Source organism: Panthera onca, chromosome A3, assembly GCF_046562875.1.
Source record: "Panthera onca isolate mPanOnc1 chromosome A3, mPanOnc1 haplotype 2, whole genome shotgun sequence".
Taxonomy (NCBI): Eukaryota; Metazoa; Chordata; class Mammalia; order Carnivora; family Felidae; genus Panthera; species Panthera onca.
This window is the reverse complement of record NC_138341.1, coordinates 113,808,938-113,829,547: the sequence shown is the minus strand read 5'-3', so window position 1 is coordinate 113,829,547 and position 20,610 is coordinate 113,808,938. Positions and strand designations below refer to the sequence as shown.

General features: G+C 45.8%; 1 protein-coding gene across 2 annotated transcripts in view; it reads right to left on the bottom strand.

Moving 5' to 3' along the window:
• Positions 1–13,774: 13,774 nt before the first annotated feature.
• The window catches only part of KIF3B (kinesin family member 3B), a 41,085-nt gene continuing 34,249 nt past the window's right edge, over positions 13,775–20,610 (bottom strand). For both annotated transcript variants that reach the window (XM_060615064.3, XM_060615073.3), the window contains exons 7-9: positions 20,430–20,535; positions 18,090–18,268; positions 13,775–17,203 (exon numbers count right to left, since the gene is read on the bottom strand). In XM_060615064.3, coding sequence (XP_060471047.1) covers positions 17,107–17,203; positions 18,090–18,268; positions 20,430–20,535 — 382 coding nt within the window. In that variant the 3' untranslated portion in view covers positions 13,775–17,106. The remainder of the gene's footprint in view (positions 17,204–18,089; positions 18,269–20,429; positions 20,536–20,610) is intronic.

Sequence of the window (20,610 nt, the reverse complement as noted above, 5' to 3'; positions counted from 1 at the left end):
GGACACCCCTGAACCCCACTGTGAGATAATGCATTGCCATGAGCTTTGGACATCAGCTGGCCTGGGTTTGAATCTTCTTTTGCAGTTCCTCTCTAGCTGACTGGCTTTGGTCAAGTTCTGAAACTTCTCATTAACTCAAAAGGTGGAATTGGGATTAAATAGGATCTTTCTCTTTTTTAAAAAAATTTTTTTTAGTGTTTATTTACTCTTGAGAGAGAGACAGAGCATGAGGGAGGGAGGGGCAGAGAGAGAGGTAGACACAGAATCCGAAGCAGGCTCCAGGCTCTGAGCTGTCTGCACAGAGCCTGATGTGGGGCTTGAACTCACACACCGCAAGATCATGACCTGAGCCCAAAGTCGGACACTTAACCGACTGAGCCACCCAGGTGCCCCTAAATAGGATCTTTCTAAAGTGAATTGCACACAGGAGAATCACTAAATGCCAGCTCTCTTTGCCTCACAAAAGCTTTAGAGTCTAAAGTATAAAAAGTGCCTCCTTTTTATTCTTCAGTGAACCAAGCTCTGGAACAGTTTTCCACTCAAACAAACGTTCTCTCCCAGTAATTCTGTCCCTATTTTCAAATGAAGTTGAGGTTCAGAGGTCAAATTACCTCTGCTAGGTTCCAGATGATTAAGTGAGACCCCATTTACTAGACTTCCAGAGGAACAGATGATCAGCAAATGTGTATCTCTCCTGGTTCCTCCCACATTTCACTTATTTGTATGATTTTTGGTTTACCGTCTGTATTCTTAGCGTCTTCTTGGGTCCATCATCACTTCCCCAACATCTGGCACAGTCTTGGCACATGGTAGGCACTCAGTCTGTTGAATAAACGACCTTACTCGATAATTACTTTATTGGACAAAATCCCTGAGGATTAATTTCCCACTGAACTGTTTCCCCTAAACAGTTATCTGGAATGTGCCAAGCAGAATTGGGAAAGACCCAGGCAAAATTTCACCCACACGTATTTATGCAAATTGTAAAGATCAGACTTCATGACCTCACTGGCATTTTTTAGGCACAGAATCTGCCCACATCATGGGCAGCCCTAACTCAGTTTACCTGCCATTCACCATCGTTCAAATCCACTCCTGTTTTTCAGTCTCCCATGAGGCTGAAAAAGGTGTTTAAATTCCATTTTATTCCACCAAAATGTTAATAATGGTTACTTCTGTGTTGTAAGACTGAGGTCAGATTTTGGTTTTCTTCCTTTTTTTTTTTCTACGAAGTATTACATTTTTTTAAGTGAAAAGTATTTTTTTAACTCAACCACAAAACAAAGCATTTAGATTATGGTGGCAGATGTAATGTTTTTCACTTCTTTATACTTGTCTGTATTTTCCAAATCTCCTAAAATGAATATGTGCTACTCATATACAAGTATGTTGAAAATATTAAAATGTTCATGCTCAACACCTTTATTTTTTTTTAATTTTTTAAAATGTTTGTTTATTTCTGAGAGAGAGAGAGAGAGAGAGAGAGAGAGTGTGTGTGTGTGTGTGTGTGTGTGTGTGTGTGTGTGTGTGTGTAAGCAGGGGAGGGGCAGAGAGAGAGGGAGACACAGAACCTGAAGCAGGCTCCAGGCTCTGAGCTGTCAGCACAAAGCCCAACACGGGGCTCAAACTCATGAATCAGACGCTTGACCAACTGAGCCACCCAGGCACCCTGTGAGGGAACATCTTCAATAAAAATTCCTCCTTTAATTTTACTTTAAAAAGATTTGTGGGGAGCACCTGGGTGGCTCAGTCGGTTAAATGTCCAACTCTTGATTTTGGCTCAGGTCATGATCTCACAGTTCACAGGATCAAGCCTCATGTCAGGCTCTGCGCTGACAGCGTGGAACCTGCTTGGGATTTTCTCTCCCTCTCTCTCCGTCCCTGCCCTGCTCATGCTCTCTCTCTCTCTCAAAATAAATAAACTATAAAAAAACCAAAGTGGGACCCCCCCCCCCCAAATGGCCTCAAAGGATGATCTGACCTAGTTGTTTTTTGGTTTTTTTTAACCAGAATTGTGGGAAATATCAGCCACCTGCCAGATTCTTTAACCTTTTTAAGTGAAGATTTCAGGACCTCATTAAGGAGCCCATCCCAATTTTTAATCTCTCTTAATGCCAGAGAGCTATACTCCTTCCTACTATAAATCTTTCTGGTCTCCGTGTAAGTTTAAAGTGCATTTTAACACCAAAATTCTAAGAGTGGTGGTACTAATGTGATGATTGGTAGATGGCTTCTTCCTTTTCAATGTTTTCTAATGAAAACAGTTTACACCCTGCCCCAAATGGCTATTCTTCCTCCCCTTCTTCAATAATTGCTAATGTCTGTATGTGAAGTTGAGGGCTTAGATAAGTGGCTTTCACAGCCTTGGCTGTATCAGGGCCAATAAATCAAAGGAACTTTCTCAAAATCCCATAGTTAGCTGTGTTGGAGTCAAGACTTAGACTCAAACCCCTCATTCCAAACTCCTTCTAAGGCACTGGTAGCCAGCCTCCAAAACAGCCCCCAATGGTTCCCAACCCTGATTATTCACATCCTTTTTAGTCCCCACTTGGAAGAGGGCTGAACTGTAGACCCAAAAGGATATTTGGAAATAACTGTATGATTTCTGAGGCTAGGTCATAAAAGACATGGCAACTTCTGCCTTATTCTCTTGGATTTCACCCCTGGGGGCAGCCAGCCACCATGTCATGAGGACACTCAGGCAGCCCCTATGGAGAGGTCCACATGGCAGTAACCCCAGACAAGCTTTCAGATGACTTCAGCCCTAGCCAACATCTTCTTGACTGCAACCTCATGAAAGATCCAGGGCCAGAATCGCCCGAATATGGTACTCCTGGATTCCTGACCCACAGAAACTGTATGAGATAATAAATACTTACTGTTTTAAGGCACTAAGTATTGAGACAATTTGTTACACAGCAGTAGATAACTAATAGAGACATAGTACCTTCCTTCTGAATGGTTCTTAAATTTTGTGAAGTCCACTGAAAAGCAGGGGACCCTCTTTCCAGATAAATTGTACGCAGACACAACAGCACTGGGCCTGACCCAGAGTGGGAGCTCTTAGGTTGTTGAATGGGCTCATTCAAGCAGGATTGGGTGCTAACACTGGTCTGCAGTGGAGGGGGAGCAAGAGAGGGGTGCAGAGTCATCCTGGATGCCCCCTTACCTATTTCTTCAGCAAGGCTTTCCCTGCTGCCCTAAACTCATGGAGTCTGATATACTCCCTATGCTTCTTTCAACTTATAATGGGGAAAAACAGAACTCATTCTTGACACTGATGATGACTTCTTCAGTGTCTGCTCCTGAATTAGACTGTAAGGCAGATGAGGTCAGGGATTGTAGGCCTATTTACCGCCCTGCCCTAAAATTCGACTGGAAAAACAGATGCACCATTTTCATAACAAAAAGGACGCAACATGTACTGACCAATTACCACGTGCCAGAGCCTATCCCAAGAGCTTGCTATGCAGCATTTCAGCCCGTCTTCACAAAAACACCCTAAGGTAGTACCATTCCTATCAACATTATACAGATGAGGAAGCACAGGTTCAGAGAGAAAAAAATAACTTGCCCAAGATCACACAGCTAGTGAGCGGCTGGCCTGGGATTAAAGTTCAGGCTGGCTGAATGAAACCAAGCTCTACGAATTTAGCCATTCGGCCCTACTGCCAAAAAGAGTTTGAAGAAGATTAATGAGTTGGGACATATTAAAATGCATTCAGTAGCTATGCCAACTAAGTGCAATTTTTACAAAAGAAAAAAATAGACCAACTAAACTGAATAGACTACAGAAATAGAACCAAGTGTACAAGGAATTGCAGTGCATAATAAAGGTAACATTTCAAATTGATGGAGAAAAGATGGAAGGCAATAAACAGAACAGGACCACTGGGTAGCCATTTGGAGAAAAATGAAACTGGAGCTCCGCCCCTCTTCTTAAATCTACCTTCCACCTAAATCAAAGATTTATATGTCATGAAAGAAACAATGAAAGTATTGAGAGAGAGAGAGAAAAAAAAAGTGGCTATTTTTATAATTCGGGAACTGGAACGATTTCTAAGCATGTTATAAAAGTTAAAAAAAAAAAAGACCCATCAGGTAAAACTGATAGATTTCACTACATAAAATTAAAAGTGCATATACAGCAACAAAATATCATACACAAGGTTAAAGACAAACAATGAAGTGGGGAAAATATTTGTCACATATACGACAAAGAGTTAAGATTCCTGATAGAATTGTTTTGTTTTGTTCTGTTTTAAATAGGCTTCACACCCAGTGAGGCTTGAACTCACTACCCTGAGATCAGGACCTGAGCTAAGATCAAAAGTCAGATCTTAGCCAACTGAGCCACCCAGGTGCCCCCTTAATAAACGAATTCTTAAAAAGTCAATAGGAAACACCTCTACAGGAAAATGGTCAGATAACAATGGCTTAAGCAGGCAGTTAACAAAAGAAACTCGGGGCCCCTGGGTGGCTCAGTCAGTTAAGCTGCTGACTTCGGCTCAGGTCAGGATCTGTGAGTTCGAGCCCCAGATCCGGCTCTGTGCTGACAGCTCAGAGCCCGGAGCCTGCTTCGGATTCTGCGTCTCCCTCTCTCTCTGCCCCCTGCCCACTCGTTCTCTCTGTCTCTCAAAAATAAATAAATGTAAAATAATAATGTATGCCTCTTATCATGCACCTAGTAAGTGTCAGGCACTTGGTGGATGTTTTCTTTAATCCTTTCAGCAACTCTGAAAGCTGAGGGGTTGATATTTACCCTCTCACCAAGGTGGAATAGCTTGCTGCTGGTAAAAAGTGCTAACCCAGGTTTACCCAGTTCCGAAACCTCCCTGCTCCATTCTGCCGCACTTCTTGCTGATCTAGCAGCATACCGTCTTCACCTTGAGACATTATTTGCCCTGAGGTCTTTGCACTTCCACAAGTCCTCATATCTCCATGCTTGATGGGGCTTAAATACAGATTACGCTTTTGACCATAATGCAAATGTCTACTTTTATTGAAATGTATTTAAGCAAGAATGTTGTGAAGTCTTCGTCTATCTTCTAACTTTATCACCTAGTTTAGAAGCCTTCAGGGTCTCTCCTGGCAGCATAAAACCAAGGCAGCCATACTCTTACACAGCCTGGCTCTCCTCTGCCTGGTCTCTGGGCTCCCCCCAATCTCCCTCCTAACCACACCCCTACTGCTTCACAGCCCCGGCAGCCAGCAAAAGTGGCGTTCGCTAAATGCTGGCTGAAAAGAAGAGGGAAGAAAGCTCTACGCCATAAGAGACAAGGATTGCAAGCAGGCAATTCGAGAGGGGCCTTGGAGCCGAATGAAACTTAATTGGGCAGAGATGAGGTAAAGCTTAAATGAAGCAACATGCTCACGCAGTCTGTCACAAGGAGACCTACCTCTCTGCTGTGCTGCCCTGCTTTACAAAGTGCTTTCACTTAGTGATTGTAATAGCTACCATTCATGGAGTGCTCGCCACAGGCCAGGCACCGGGTGGTTTACATATACTCTCTCTTCTTCATGTATATTTTATTTATTGTGAGTATTATGACCCTTGTGATTATTACTTACTTTCTGGGTCTCTCCTCTAGCTCCACACAGCTCTAGGAGGGCAAGGTTTTTTCCCTGTTGTGTTCACAACAGTGCTTGGCAAACAGTGCTTGCTCAGTAGGTCACTAAATTCTCCACAGAGCCCTGTGAAGTAAGAATGACTTTTACCCCCACTTTACAGATAAGCAACTTGAGGCTTAGCTGAAACAAGTGACTTTGGCAAAGGTACAGATCCAACAAGAAGACAACATTAAAAATAGACCCATGGATTCTCTCGCTCTCCATTAGCTCTGCAACCATCTGGATTCAGAAATGTCCATTGGCTCCTTTGGTTAAGCATCTGACTTTGGCTCTGGTCATGAGCTCACAGTTCATGAGCTTGAGTCCAGTATTGGGCTCTGCGCTGACAGCGTGGAGACTGCTTAGGATTCTCTGTCTCTCTCTTTCCCTCTCTCTAAAAAAAAAAAAAGGGGGGGGGGTGCCGGGGCACCTGGGTGGCTCAGTTGGTTGAGCATCCAACTTCGGCTCAGGTCATGATCTCACACCCACACATGTGGGTTCGATCCTCGAGTCGGGCTGTGCACTGACAGCTTGGAGCCTGAGCCTGCTTTGGATTCTGTCTCCCCCTCTCGCTGCCCTCCGCCACTCACACTCTGTCTCTGTCTCCCTCTCTCAAAATAAACATAATAAAAAAAAAAAAACTTTTTAAAGGGGTGCCTGGGTGGCTCAGTCAGTTAAGCATCTGACTTTGGCTCGGGGCATGATCTCACTCTGTGCTGTTAGCACTGAGCCTGCTTTAGATCCTCTGTCCCCTTCTCTCTCTGCCCCTCCCCCGCTAGTTCTCTGTCTCTCAAAAAAATATATTGAAAAATAATAAAGGGGTGCCTGGGTGGCTCAGTTGGTTAAGTGTCCAACTTCCACTCAGATCATGATCTCAAGGTTCCTGAGTTTAAGCCCCGCATTGGGCTCTGTACTGTCAGTGCAGAGCTGGCTTTGGATCCTCTGTCACCCTCTTTCTCTGTCCCTTCCCTGCTGATTCTCTCTCTCTCTCTCAAAGTAAATAAACTTAAGAAAGAAAGAAAGAAAGAAAGAAAGAAAGAAAGAAAGAAAGAAAGAAAGAGAGAGAGAGAAAGAAAGAAAGAAAGAAAGAAAGAAGAAATGTCCATTCCTAGCCTGACTTTAGAATTGACTAACAATGGTAACAACGCTGCAACAATTACCATTGGCTGAGCTCTTGCTCTGTGCCAGGTTCTGTTCCCAGTGATTCACAGCAACCTAGAAAGTACTTGCAATGACCCCTTTTTGACTGTTGAGCAATCTGAGAGCCCAAGGAGGTTAAGAAACTGTGCCATTATAGCAAAGCAAGTAATGGTGAGTTCAGAATTCACCATCCAGCAGCGTGGGCCCAGGGCCCACCCTGTTCATCATTGCCCATGTTGCTTCCATAAGGTGATGAACCAGGAGCCAGAGCAGCGGGGAGGACTGGCACCTCCTGAGGACTTGCCAAGAGCTAGACCAGTTGGCTTGGCCCATTAGGCATGTCTTCATGTTTCTCTTCATGTTCTCCTTTAAACCTCACAATCGCCCCCATGAAGTTATAGATGAGCCAAATGGGGTTCTGAGACCCTGAAGGAGCCAGACCTGGACTGAAAATAGATTAGCGGTCGCCTAAGGCTCTGCAGTTGGGAACAGATGCAGAGCAGCTGCTAATGGGTACTTTTGGGGGTGAGGAAAAATGTTTTAAAATTGACGGTGGTGGGATGCCTGGGTGGCTCAGTCAGTTAAATGTCCGACTTTGGCTCAGGTTTGTGAGTTCGAGCCCTGCGTCGGGCTCTGTGCTGACCGCGCAGAGCCTGACTCAGATCCTCTGTCTCCCCCTCTCTCTGCCCCGCCCCTACTCATGTACACTCTCTCTCAAAAATAAATAAACATTAAAAAAAAATTGATGGTGGTGATGGCTGCACAGCTCTGTGAATACACTAAAAACCAGTGAATTATACACTTTAAATGGGTGCACTGTGTGGTAGGTGAATTACACCTTAATAAGCCTTTTATTTTGAAAGGGGGGAGGACACACGGAAGGAAGTGGCAGTGGTGGAATTTCCACTGGCTTCAGATCAAACGCCCTGGAACCGCTGGTCCCACCGCTGCTTCTACCCTCACCGCTCACATCCAGTTACCAGCAATCAACCCACACCCTGAGGCGTCAACCTCTCCTCTCCTCTCCTCCCCCAGCGCGTCATCCCAGGCATGGTCCCTCCCCCCAACTACCGGACCCCTTCAAGCAATCCCTCACCTTGCCCGTTGCTCCCTACCTGTTCTCTACAACGCTGCCAGAGAGAGCCTTCTAAAAGCATTTCTGTCAGATTTCTCTCTTTTGCTCAAAAGCTTCCAATGGTCTAAAAAATAAAATTCACTTACAATTCAGAATTGAGCCATGGCCACCTTCCCAACCTCACTGCCCACCAGCCAGTCTTGCCTCCTTGCTGCCCTCAAACACACTCCCACCTCTGGGCCTCTGCACCATGGTTCCTTTTCTCTGGAATACTCTTCCTCCCGGAGCAGATACCCACATGCTTGCTCCCTCATTTCACTCAGGGCTCTGCTCAAATGTAATGTCACTGTTGCCGAGAAGTCTTCCCTGACTTCCCAATCTAAGTCACCATCTCCCTCAGCTTGGCATGCTCTAACCCCTGACCTGCCTCGTTTCCCTTCAGAGCACCTCTGACACCCGACATAACACATACTTCTCTTTTGTTTAAGTAAGCTCTACTCCCAACGTGGGGCTCGAACTCACCACCCTGAAATCAAGACATTGCTGTACCAATGGAGCCAGCCAGGTGCCCCAACACATACTTCTTTGTTAACCATCTGTCTCCACCACTAGAATGTGACATTCCCGAGTGCACGGGCTTTATCCTGGATCCCTGGGACGAGAACAATGCCTAGAACATAGTAGATACTCAAAAAATGAATACATTAATCTAATACCAAACCTTTGGCTTCTTTCGCCACCCCTCAGATAATCCAGCAAAGAGACTGATCACTGCGTTTAATATGCTCCTTACTTGGGGCGCCTGGGTGGCTCAGTCAGTTAAGCATCCGACTTCGGCTCAGGTCATGATCTCGCGGTTCCTGAGTTGGAGCCCCGCGTCGGGCTCTGTGCTGACAGCTCTGAGCCTGGAGCCTGCTTCGGATTCTGTGTTTCCCTCTCTTTGCCCCTCCCCCACTCATGCCTCGACCCCCTCTGCATCCCCTCAGAGGGGCCACTGACCACCTTGAATTGGACTTATTTGTAAATGGCAGCAATTCCCTACCGGACTGGCAGCTCTGGAAGGGCAAGGTCCTGAGCTGTAGCCCATGACACCGAGCGCAGACTTGAATGAATAGCAGACATAAATCTTTTGTTGACTGGGCAAGGAGAAATTTCAAAACCAACAGCAATTTCTCAGTTCCCAAATGCAGCCAAGGGACCACCTTCGAGCCCACCGCACTGAAAAATGCCTCAGTCCCATTCCTAGGAAACTAAGACCTTAAAGTCAAGTTCAAGTGCTTCTTGGAATTCCTTGGGTCGCTGTGCCAGAGAAAGCTCCCTGCAGAATGGAATTTGCCAGCCGAGCCAGGAAAACCTGTGAACAGCAGGCAAACTTAAAGCAGCACTTAGTGAAATTGCTTTCTGTTATCTCAAAGAGAAATAATAGCATGTGAGGCTGGCTTAAGGAGAAAATGCTCAAGTGTAAATAGGGCCATGTTTCACACACATTCACGGGCATGCGTGCGCACGCACGCGCGCACACACACACACACACACACACACACACACACACACAGGCTTTTGAGGGTTCTCTGTCTTCGGCCTGTGTCATGGAGTCAAGACCCTTCCCAGCCCAGTTCTCATTCTCACTCCCATCACTCTCAGGTTCCCCAATCACCAGGAACTCCCCACCAGCTCCTTCATATCATTCCCTTTGTCTGGCATGCTCCTCCCTCCTTCCCAGGTGAAGCCCTACCCGTTTTCACAGAGCACAGTTCAAATGCTGCCTCCTTTGCAAAGCCCTTCTCCACCCCTCCTTCCTGGAGTGCCACATCACCTCTTCCTCTGACAGAAAAGCAGCTGTAGGTGTCAGTACATACTGAACCATCCAACGCATAGAAGCGTCAAGCTTGAGAAGACTATAGGACATGCCCTCGGGGAACTTACTGTCTAGTAGGGGTGGGGGGGGGGGGAGACCAAAGCAAAAAAATACATAATTGTAAGTTGGGAAAAGGGCTAAGAGGGAAACAAGACAGAGGCTACCACACAGCCAGGTGAAGATGGGGAGAAACCAGAATGGATGCTTGGGGAAGGTCTCTTGGGACAGGGGTCATTAAACTGGTACCCGACAGATGAGTAGGAGGCAGTCAACCAAAGTGCGGGGAGAAGTCTCCAGAAAGAGGGCACAGCACACGTGAAGGTGCCAAGGCATGGAAGCAGTTGGCACAATCAAGAAACCAAAAGGAGGGCTTGCGTGGCTCCAGCTTCAGAGGGCTGGGAGAGCGGTGCAAGGAGGGGAGGCGGGCCTTCTTGTACGTCCTGTGTCCTCAAAGGGCCCAGGTACATTCTACTCCCTATCTCCAGTGCGGAGCAAGACACGCGGCACAAAAATGGGCACCCAACAAGTTCCTGAGGGCTCCACTGCCCGCTGAAGATGCGGGTGAACCACCTCTCTGCCCATTCCCCCACCTCCAAAAGCAGGTCTCCAGATGGTCACCTAACTGAGGCACCTGGCGATGGCTAACCACAATTCTGGTGATGGAAAAAGAGGAGAAAACAGGAGCAGCTGCAAGAGCTACAGTTATGTCCTTGACAAATGCCACTGACAACCCAGTCGACAGATGTGACCACCACGTGGTCCTTGGAAACCAGATTCTCGAGGTAAACTTCAACCGGAGGGCAACTCTAGTACAAGAGGGCTTGCCAAAATTGCATGCCCAAGACTTAAGCCATTAGTGTGAAGTTCAAAATACAGTTTCCAGAGCTAACTGTTCTTATTATTCACAGCACTTCTGACAACCAAATAGATAGGTTTCTTCCTCTCCATTCGACGACCAAATCTTTGATTCCCTGGACAACAACTGGGTGTCCTGTAATTATGACACTCCCCAGGGTCAGCACAGACCCCACAAGTTAAGGGCTCAGTCCAAGACTGCTCCACTTCAGATGCCAGTTGCAAGTCCCAGGCTGCCACTTATGCTTCTGCCCAGCTATAAACTGGCTATACAGCAGGGGTTCCTATGACCCTCTCAAGTTTGATAATTGCTAGAACAGTTCACAGAACTCAAGAGAGTGTTTTAGTTACTACTGCCAATTTATAAAGGATGCAACTCAAGAACGGTCAAATGGAAGAGATGCACAGTGCAAAGTATGGGGGGAGGGGTGTGGTGTCCCTGAGCTGTCCTCGGATACGCCACCCTCCCAGCACCTTGATGTGTTCACCAACCTGGAAGCCCTCAGAACCCTCATCATATAGGGGCTTTTACAGAGGCTTCATTACATAGGCACGATTGATTAAAATCATTGTCTATTGGTGATTAATTCAGTTTCCAGCTCCTCTCCCCCCCCCCACCCCACCCCCAGGTCAGCAGGTGGGGCTGAAAGTTCCCACCCTCTCAGTCACACACGATTGGTTCCTCTGGCAACCAGCCCTCATTAGGAAGCTATCTAGGGGCCCACTTAGAGTCATCTTATCAGCATAGGCTCAGACAGGGCTGAAAGGAGCTTGTTAGGAATACCACAAAATCCTCCTATCACTCACCTCTGTCGCTCAAGAAATTCCAAGGGTTGTAGAAGCTCTTCAGGGACAAAAACCAAACATGTATTTCTTACTGAATCACACAGGGTTTGTGTAGTTTCTTGATTTTTTTTTTTTTTTTTTAAACAGCCCAGCAGATGAGAAGACAACCTGGTGAGTCACAGGAATTTCCAAGTTGCCCAGCCGCACTGCCCTGTGCCTCCCTATGAATTAGCCCCTGGTCTATCCAGAATCCTGTCACTTTCAAGAACACACTCATAATTCTTCTTCGTCATCTTTTTTTGAAACGGTGCAAGCCAGGGAAGAGGGGCAGAGAGAGAAAGAGAGATCTGAGAGAGAGAGAGAGAGAGAGAGAGAGAGAGAGAGAGAGAGAATCTTAAGCGAGGTCCATGCCCAGTGCAGAGCCCCATGCAGGGCTCAATCCCACAGCCATGAGGTCATGACCTGAGCCAAAATCAAGAGTTGGCCGCTTAACTGACAAAGCCATCCAGGTGCCCCCACTCAGAATTTTTCAAATCATACTTTGAACTCTTGCTTTCTGGCTAATGGATTTTGAATTATTCTAAACTAACAATTATTTAGGTCAAGCCAAACTACGGTTAGCTTTTTGGAAGAAAAGGGGGAAAGGGTGTTACAGGAACATTATACATAGTTTGAGGGCATCATGAAGAAACACAATTACAAATCCTTTGCCTAATAAGTCACATAGGACGCTATTCTCTCTATGCTCTTTAAATCTGTTGGGTTTTTCTAAAGTCTCATGCTGTAATTTTTTCCCCTAATAGTTCCCCGGGCTTCCCTGTAGTGAGGGTCAGAAAGGAACGCAGGTACCTCCCTGTGAAATTCGGTTTCTCTGTTCCACAAGACCTTCACAAATTCCCTCCCCAACTCTCTGACCCAGCTAACCTCTCATCCCCCCTCCCCGCTTTTTTTTTAAGTGAGCTCTACACCCAACGTGGGGCTTGAACTCATGATCCCAAGATCAAGAGTCGCATGCTCTACTGACTGAGCCAGCCAGGCGCCCCAAATCTCTCATCCTTTAGATCTCTCTGTAAGTGCCATTTCTTCAGAAAGCCCTTCCCGTATTTACCCACCCAACCCCAATTAGAAACCTATCACTCTCTTGTAATATGCTATAATATCACTTCATGGCATCTGTCGTAATGTGTAATTGTACACTTGTGTGCATTTTAACACTCAGCTTGCCTCCCTCTCCATCAAAGTACAAGTTCTATGTGGCCAGGGACCAAGACAGTCTTGCTCACATCTATATATCCAGGGCCCAGAACAGTGTGGCACATAGCAGGTACTTAACACATATTTGTTAAATGGTTAGCAGTTTTTCTGTAAAGGCCTAGGATTTTCTAAACATGCCCAGTCATTGCTGAACACACTGTTCATGGTGTCTTCTGAACACAGGGCCCCATCACAGCAATAACCACATTTTAAAATGGCTGCTCTGCTCCACATACTTGTGTGCTGCTGCTTTAAATGCACTGCTAATCTTCATAATGGCCCTGGCAGGTGGGTATTACTACCCCATTTTATAGACAAGGACACCAAGGTTCAGAGAGGTAAATTATTATTTGTTTAAAGGGATTTTTAAATTTCTTTTTTTAAAGTTTATTTTGAGAGAGAGAGAGAGAGAGAGAGAGAGAAAGAGAGAGAGAGCAGGAGCAGGGGAGGGGCAGAGAGAGGGAGAGAGAAAGAATCCCAAACAGGCTCTACACTGTCAGCACAGACCCCGATGTGGGGCTAACTGAGGCGGGGCTCGAACTCACGAACCGTGAGATCGTGACCTGAGCCGAAACCAAGAATTGGTCGCTCAACCAGTTGAGCCACCCAGGCAGCCCAAGAGGTAAATTAAATTCCTCATAGTCACATAGCTAGTAAGCAAACACAACCAGAACTCAAACCCAGCTCAGAGTCCAGGGTCTGTGCTTCCTCTTCTCAACCCTCTGGGGGGACACTCCAAGAGGTCTGAGTGTATGACAGACCACAAGACCGACATGTGGCCCATTTCTGGTATTTCTTTTTTTACCTGATGGTAAATAACATAAAATACGTTTGTGTTAAAAAAAAAAAAAAAAAAAAGGACACATTTTAAAATATAATATGAAACAAACTTAACAAAATTTTAAACACAAAACACAAAAGTTAAAAGAAATGTCATGCCTATTGCCCAGGCCTATCTCAGGAGCCTCCACGGAAAACCATGTGAGGCATTTCTTTGTCGCTCTTTCTTCATTTTATGTCCCTTTACCTGTTGCTATTTTTTTTGTAATGCCAGCATTCCAACTCAATCTTTATTTTCCACTCCCACCCTCCTTTCACCGGAAAATTTTAAATGTTTAAAGAAAGTGGCAGTGTGTCAGCCAAGGGCTTGTCATTTTCAAAAGCGTTAGTCATTTATGAGGACACCTTTTTGTAGGTACAATAAATCTGATTGATTTTTATTACACATCTTAGTTTAGAATCACTTTTACATTCCTAGACAAAGAGATGATACAAATAAATATCAATTGTAAAACTTAGAGCCCCAAGTATTGGCATATTCTTTGTCTAAAGGTAGCCAAAGAGAAGGTCACGATCAATAGCAACTCCAAAGAGCCATAAAGCCCACTGCCTCCTGCCTGCTCCAGGATCACTCTTTTCATAAATAATCTCAAAAGCATTTCATTCAAGAAAACAAGGGCTGGGAGAAAGGTGGCAGATTTCCAAACAGTGCCAGGCAAAACCTCGCGCAGTAGACAATAGCCAGGCCCACTGTCCGTATCCAGTTCCTTCTGAGCATTTTGATTATGGCTTTTAGAGTGTATTAATAGCCCCATTTTTGTCCACTGATGGTGTTGCGATGGCCCAAGGTGTTGTTTACAGCGAGCCTCGACCGTAAGTGGGAAACGTGAGGCAGAACTGATATCCCATGTTCACGGGGAATCGACACTTCTCAAAAACTTGGCGACAATTCTACATTCAGTGAGGGAGGACTTACAAGAGTCAGACAGGAAAAGCAGAGAGTGGCCCAGGCCTGAACTGCAGAACTCTCTGACGCCCTTGGTCATGGAGGTGTGGGTGGTACAATTCAAGCAGCATGCAGGCATTCGACGGGGAACAATCCAACATTAGGTCAGAGTCTCAAGAAAGTGCTTCATGCCTATGATTTGTGGCCGTGGGCTCTGAATCCAGGGACCTGGGAGACATGGGACTTGAAAATATGAAGCCAGATACATTCCTATTGATCAGAGCAAAAGGGGGCTGGATGGGGGTTGCGCACACAGTCTCAAACTCCTTCTCCCAGATGATCTTCTTAGATCCCATTCAGACTTGCTTCCACACTTCACTAGCTGCTGCTGGCGTGAAGACCCTCAGATGGCTGGGAACATTCTAGCATGACTACAGGCGCAAAAACCAGGTGGGTCCTCTACACAGCTGGCTCAGTTCAGAGCCCAAAGCAGCAGCTTCCTGGTAGCAATAAGACACTCTCCTGTCTGCTCTATTCAAATATTTATCGGATCCATTTGGAGAGAAGAAAAGCACCGGAGACTGCTTGGGGAGGGACAGCTTCGCCTCCTCACAGGTGTTCTACTTTGTTTTCACAGGCTGCCAGACGAACACAGCTGCGTGTAAGGCAAGCTTGTTTTAATAATCCTGCCTGTCAACTTGCCTTTCTTCTTTCACCTTCTTAGAAGAGTCCCACGGTCACTCAACCACCCTTGCTCAGAACAACCACCTTGAGACATCAGTGTTAAGGTACAGTGTTAACTGCGGTGTTCAGGTCTCAGATTTGCTAGATGAGTATTTTCTGCCTATGGAATTCAGACTAGCTGTGAGGGAATGTGGTGCAAGAGACAGGTGTACCTGGCAGACAACCCTCTTAGACTATCCACCTCATCATTCGGTTCCTACTCAAACAGGTAAATCTTAATAAATAGGAAGCAGGGTTTGATCCCGAGAAAGATGAGGGAAGGCTCCATTATGCTCTGGGAATTGCTGACAAGGGCCCCAGGTTCAGAAAGAATGGTAACTAAACAGGAGATAAGCTGCCAGATGCCAGATCTCCATTTGTAGACTGCTAAGACATTGCACTTGGTACCTCCTCTTTCCCACAGGCTCTGATCCAGAAATGTGCCCTGGGAACTCAGCAGCAGAGTTAAAATAGAACTCAAGGCCCACCTGAGTCGCCACTTTCCTGGGGCACCGTGCCAGCAAGGTGCACCAGGGTGGCCAACCTGGGGACTCCTATTGTCTCCTTAGGCTTGGCTCGTGGACTCAGACACTCACATGGGAGCGCATCCAGCCTGGATTAGTCAGTCAATGGGCCTTTAATACAGACAAAGGCAACAACTGCACATTAGTGTATTTCTAAAACTGGACAAGTCCTTGGTCTCTCTCTTACAGACACACATGGACACACTCAACACAGGCACCACTGTGCTTGCACACCCACACACACTTATGAGCTGCTCTGGGGTCGGGGGGGGGCGTGGGCAGAAATGAGTAACATTCACCTAATGACCAACATAAAATGAAGCTTTGAATTTCAATAATACAAAGAACTAAAACTTACAGACCAAACTAGTATATGTAAAGGGGAATTCCTAACTCTCTCCTCTGAGCCTATTCAATCACGCCACCACTCCTGGCCCCCACCTTGGGCTCTGGCTGCAGGGAGCCACAGTTCTAGGTGTTCTGCTGAAGGCAGGCAGGACTCCTTTGCTCCCGTCCATTATATCTTCCTCTCCCACTGCCCCAAGTCTCACGTCTCTGTCTCTGCACTGCCTGGTCACCCTTAAGCAAATATGGAACAAAATGGGGAATTCAAAAGTGCCACTGTATGTCTCGTTCCCCCAGCTCTTGTCCCACCAGAGAAAGCAGAGCCGACCTCCCTTTTCCCACAAAACAGGCCCACGACTGAGCATGCTCTGGAGGCAGAGGATGGGCCTGGGCAGGGACACTCAGAGGATGCGTGCAAGGGAAAAGATGGTGACAGATGAAGAGTAAAGTGACATAGTGTATGGATGTGGCATCAGCTTACAGATTTACGTCTTTGACAGGATGGTCGTGGTTTTAAGGTTTTTAAGAAGCTGTTTTCCCTAAACTCTCCAAGGAGGCAAAGGGAATGTTATTTCTATTGCTTCCAACATTCTTGGAAAACATTTCCTTATTCAGCAGTTCCTGAACGACAGATCCCCTTCTTATTGAGGTGCTCGGATCATGCCTATCGGGGGCTTGGATCCGTAAGAGAATTCTCATTCCACCTACAGGAACAAGCACCTATTCAAGTTCTAGGGCATTTACTTTTCAACCTCACTGTCATTTTATCCTGAGGCTCCAAAGACTTGGTCCTGCTCAGGTGACTCCCGATTCTGCCCTGATGTTCACTAAGAAAGGAGCTCAGTACAAAGAATAAGCTAGAAAAGGAGAGGTGAGAGGAAGGGAGGTTAAGCAAAGGGAGAGGAGAAGGCAAGGGAGAGGGGAAGCAAGGTCACTGGTCATTCTCTTGCTTTCCACTTGGACTATCACACTTTACCTTACCCATGCATTTCTGAGATGCTAATTAAAGGGCGTTTCCCAGAGTTGCTGAGTGCCAGATGAGGACCAGCACATTTCAACCAGATTCAGGTGGTTCATCTGCAAAGAGGCCATAGCTTCTCCCCAGGGGCACGGTTCTGAGTTTGGGCTTGAGTCCTCTCGGCGGGTTTTTGCTTGTCTCTTCTCTCAGAAGGCAAATGCTATTTACACCCTGGGAGAGGAGGGACTGGCTTTATTTTGGAACCAGCCCTCGAGACTGTGGGTAAAGCTGAGATGCGGGGGTTCCTGAGGAAGAGGAGGAGGGTCCCGACTTCCTTCCGCTTTTGGGCCTGCAAAGGTCAAGCACATGTTTACATTTCACGTCCCTGCCTCTATCTTCGACACAGATCAGATGCCTTACCTCATCAAGGACCCTGAGCCTTTCCTTAATGGCCTGAGAGCCAGTATACTTTCAACTGTCAGGCAGCGCCTGACCCTCGGTGCATGGCCAGGGTGTGACAGCTCAGGGAAGGGACCTGGTTCTCAGAAACTGTTCTTCCATTTAAATCAGATCTTGACTGTCTTCTCCGAATTGGTAAAAAAATATTAAGTGTGCAGGTAGAATTTCTTCCATTTTTGCTTTTTTACCCATTTGTTTTCCTTAAACTTCTAATCCAAAATTTAATAAGGCAGAATTTCTAATTTAGCATCAAATTAAGTACTTGGTTATTCAACAGGTTATTTAAATGAAGTCAATTCAGCACTGAGGTTCAGAGCCTGGGTGGATTCAGACACACCGAGGTTTAAACCTTGGCTTTGTACTTACATCTTGAATGTGGCTACTTTCTCAAACTCTCCAAGACTCCGTTTTCTACACTGTAAAATGGGATTGATGATAATATTTCTCTTTTAAGTCTTTGCAGGAAATCATGAAGAGAATTTTTTTTTAAGCACTCAGAACTGCCTAGTACCTGGTGGGGACCAAAGAACTGCCCCCTGCTTCACTAGAACCCACGATCCTTATGGCAGGAACTGGGCACATCGGGCATTCTGGTATTCATAACACCTGGCATAATGCCTGAGCCATAAATATTTGTGGAACAAATAATAAACACAGGAGCAATATGGCAATACTTTCTGGCGTGTTCTGTGAAGCCTTCCACGATAAACCTCAGCCTTCGTTTGTCCTTGTTCAAACATGTTCTGTTTAACCACAGGTCATCAAAAGTCACTCACCTGGCCTTGGATTTCTTATTTGTAGTGCTTTCAAAGGATGACGCATCCACCTGTATCTCATCTTCGTCCTGCAGGGCCGCGTCCAGGGCAGCCTGGACTTTGGGAGCGATGGCGGGGCCCTCATAGTCTCTGGTGGTCCGGCTGGGCATGTCCAGCTCTAACAGCACGATGTTTTCTGCCTGCAGAAACAGAGCCATAACCAGTGAGGCTGGTTTCCAATCAGACACAGAGAGCGCAAGCAATCTAGACCGCCCCCCCCTCCAAAAAACAGAACTGCACATTTCTTGCTACTCAGAGCCTACCAAGAGCCTGTAGAGACACGGTTTTATAACTTTTTTTCCTGGTGATGGTACAGATGATTTTTATCTTCTTCTCTAGGCTTTCCTTTAGTTCCTTAAAAAAGAATTTTTTTAAACAATGAACATATATTATACCCTAACGGGAATAATCAGGGAAAAGAGTAAATAGAACCCATTTACTGCAAACAATGGGAAAATATAAGGAAATATAAAGACGAAGATCATAATCACTGATCATCTCACCACCCCCAGCAGCTTTGATGAACCTTTTGGGGAGGAGACAGGCCTGGAGCACATATATAGAGGGTGTGTGGCATATATAACCACATTTCAAAAGTCGTACTGGGTCCTGCCTCATAACTGGCCTTATGGCTGGATTCCCTCAGCTGATATCCTGTGGCGGGCCTTTCCCTGGCTCCCACACACCGAGATGGGTGTGTAGAGGGAAGAACACCTATGGTACACAGCTCCTCCTCCAGGTCCTCCTACCCAGTGGAGTCCAAGCCCCAGAGCCCCAGAGGGGGCAGGAAGTTGCCACTGCAGGGAGAAGGTGGGGAGATGGAGTGGCTCCCTCGATCCACTTTATATATGGAGATGCTGCTTAAAATCTCTCTTAATGGAGTGGGTCCATTGCTAACAACATCTGAGAGCCACTGCTTTAAATTCTACCTCTGGATCAGGTTAGGCCCCTGGAAACCCACATGTTTTGATTTGTAGGCTTTGAAATCATGCTGTTTCGAGACATGAAATAATGGACAAGGTGTACACCCTCTGAAACTGCTACAAAAAAAAAAAATGCTTCTGAGGATTCCACCTGATACATCATTCACCTTCCACTATAGAAAACCCCACCTGATGTATCTTTTCTGCTTTTGCTTCCTTTATTTTAAATAACTTGATGCCAGGAGAAACAGCACCTGATGAACTAATTAATCCCCATCTGTTTTGCTCTGGTGGCCAAAGGACTCAAAAACAGTTTAAAGTTTTCAAGTGAAAATCTTTCATTTAAAAAAAAATAATACAGGTTCCCCACCAATATAAAATACAGATAAGCAAGGGCGCCTGGGTGGCTCAGTCGGTTAAGCAGCCGACTCTTGATTTTGGCTCGGGTCCTGATCTCACGTTTCGTGAGATAAAGGCCCACATAGCGCCTGCTTGGGATTTTCTCTCTCTCCTCTCTCTCTGTGCCTCCCCCTGCTCACGTGTGTGTGTGTATGTGTGTGTATATGTGTGTGCGTGCATACACACATACTTGTTCTCTCTCTCTCAAAATAAACTTTAAAATACAGATAAGCAAAAAGAAGGCAATTTAAATTGAGTGCACTTCCATTAACCAGCGGTAATCAGTTCACATTTTGATATATTTTGCAGCTGGTTTGATTCATATGTAAACCTCTAGCACCAATTGTTTTACAGCTTAACAATACATTGTGTCTCCTGGTTCATCCACAGGACCTGCTGCATAGAGGAGGTGGGAGGGTTCAATGAGAGAAACCACTAAAACGCTGAGTACATGCCTGGCGTACAGCAAACACTTATAAATAGAAGCTCGTACAGTATTATTATTGTAAAATATGTTTGGGTCGTTAAATAGTCCTCAATTATGTCACTTGAAATGACTACCTGACCGAGCCACATTCCGTTAAATGGACGTACCAGAAGTTCTTTAACTCATCTCCCGTCGTTACACACCTGCATTCCCTCCAGCATTCGCACAGAACCATTTGCAGGCTTAGTGGTGATGTTTATCGGCCATTAGGACAGTGTGCTTGTACTCTCCTCCTTCCCTAGTCCTAGTTTTCTAAATCTCATTTGATTTTACCTTTTTATTCATAATAATTTGTTCTTTTTAGTTGTTATTTATTTAGTATATTGCTTTACTATTTGGCATCATTGTTATGTTAATATAAATGTCCCCAGAAACCTCTGCAAAGAGTCAGGATACAAACTCTGTAACTTTGCAGAATGGTGCGTAAGAGTTTACACAAATCTAAACTCCTCGAAAAGAGAGAGGGGAGAAACACATGGATGATCTTCTCACCCTGTATCGGGCCTCTGGACGAATCATCATGGACATTCTTGCGTGTTGGCTCAATGGCCTCTTATATCCCACAGCTGAGACTGGCCGCTTCATCATCTGCTGGTTCCTGGAAATGGACTGCAGTGGTTAAAGCCTGGCTGGAGTGTGTCCCACAGTCCCAGGATCATCCTGTGGAACCAAC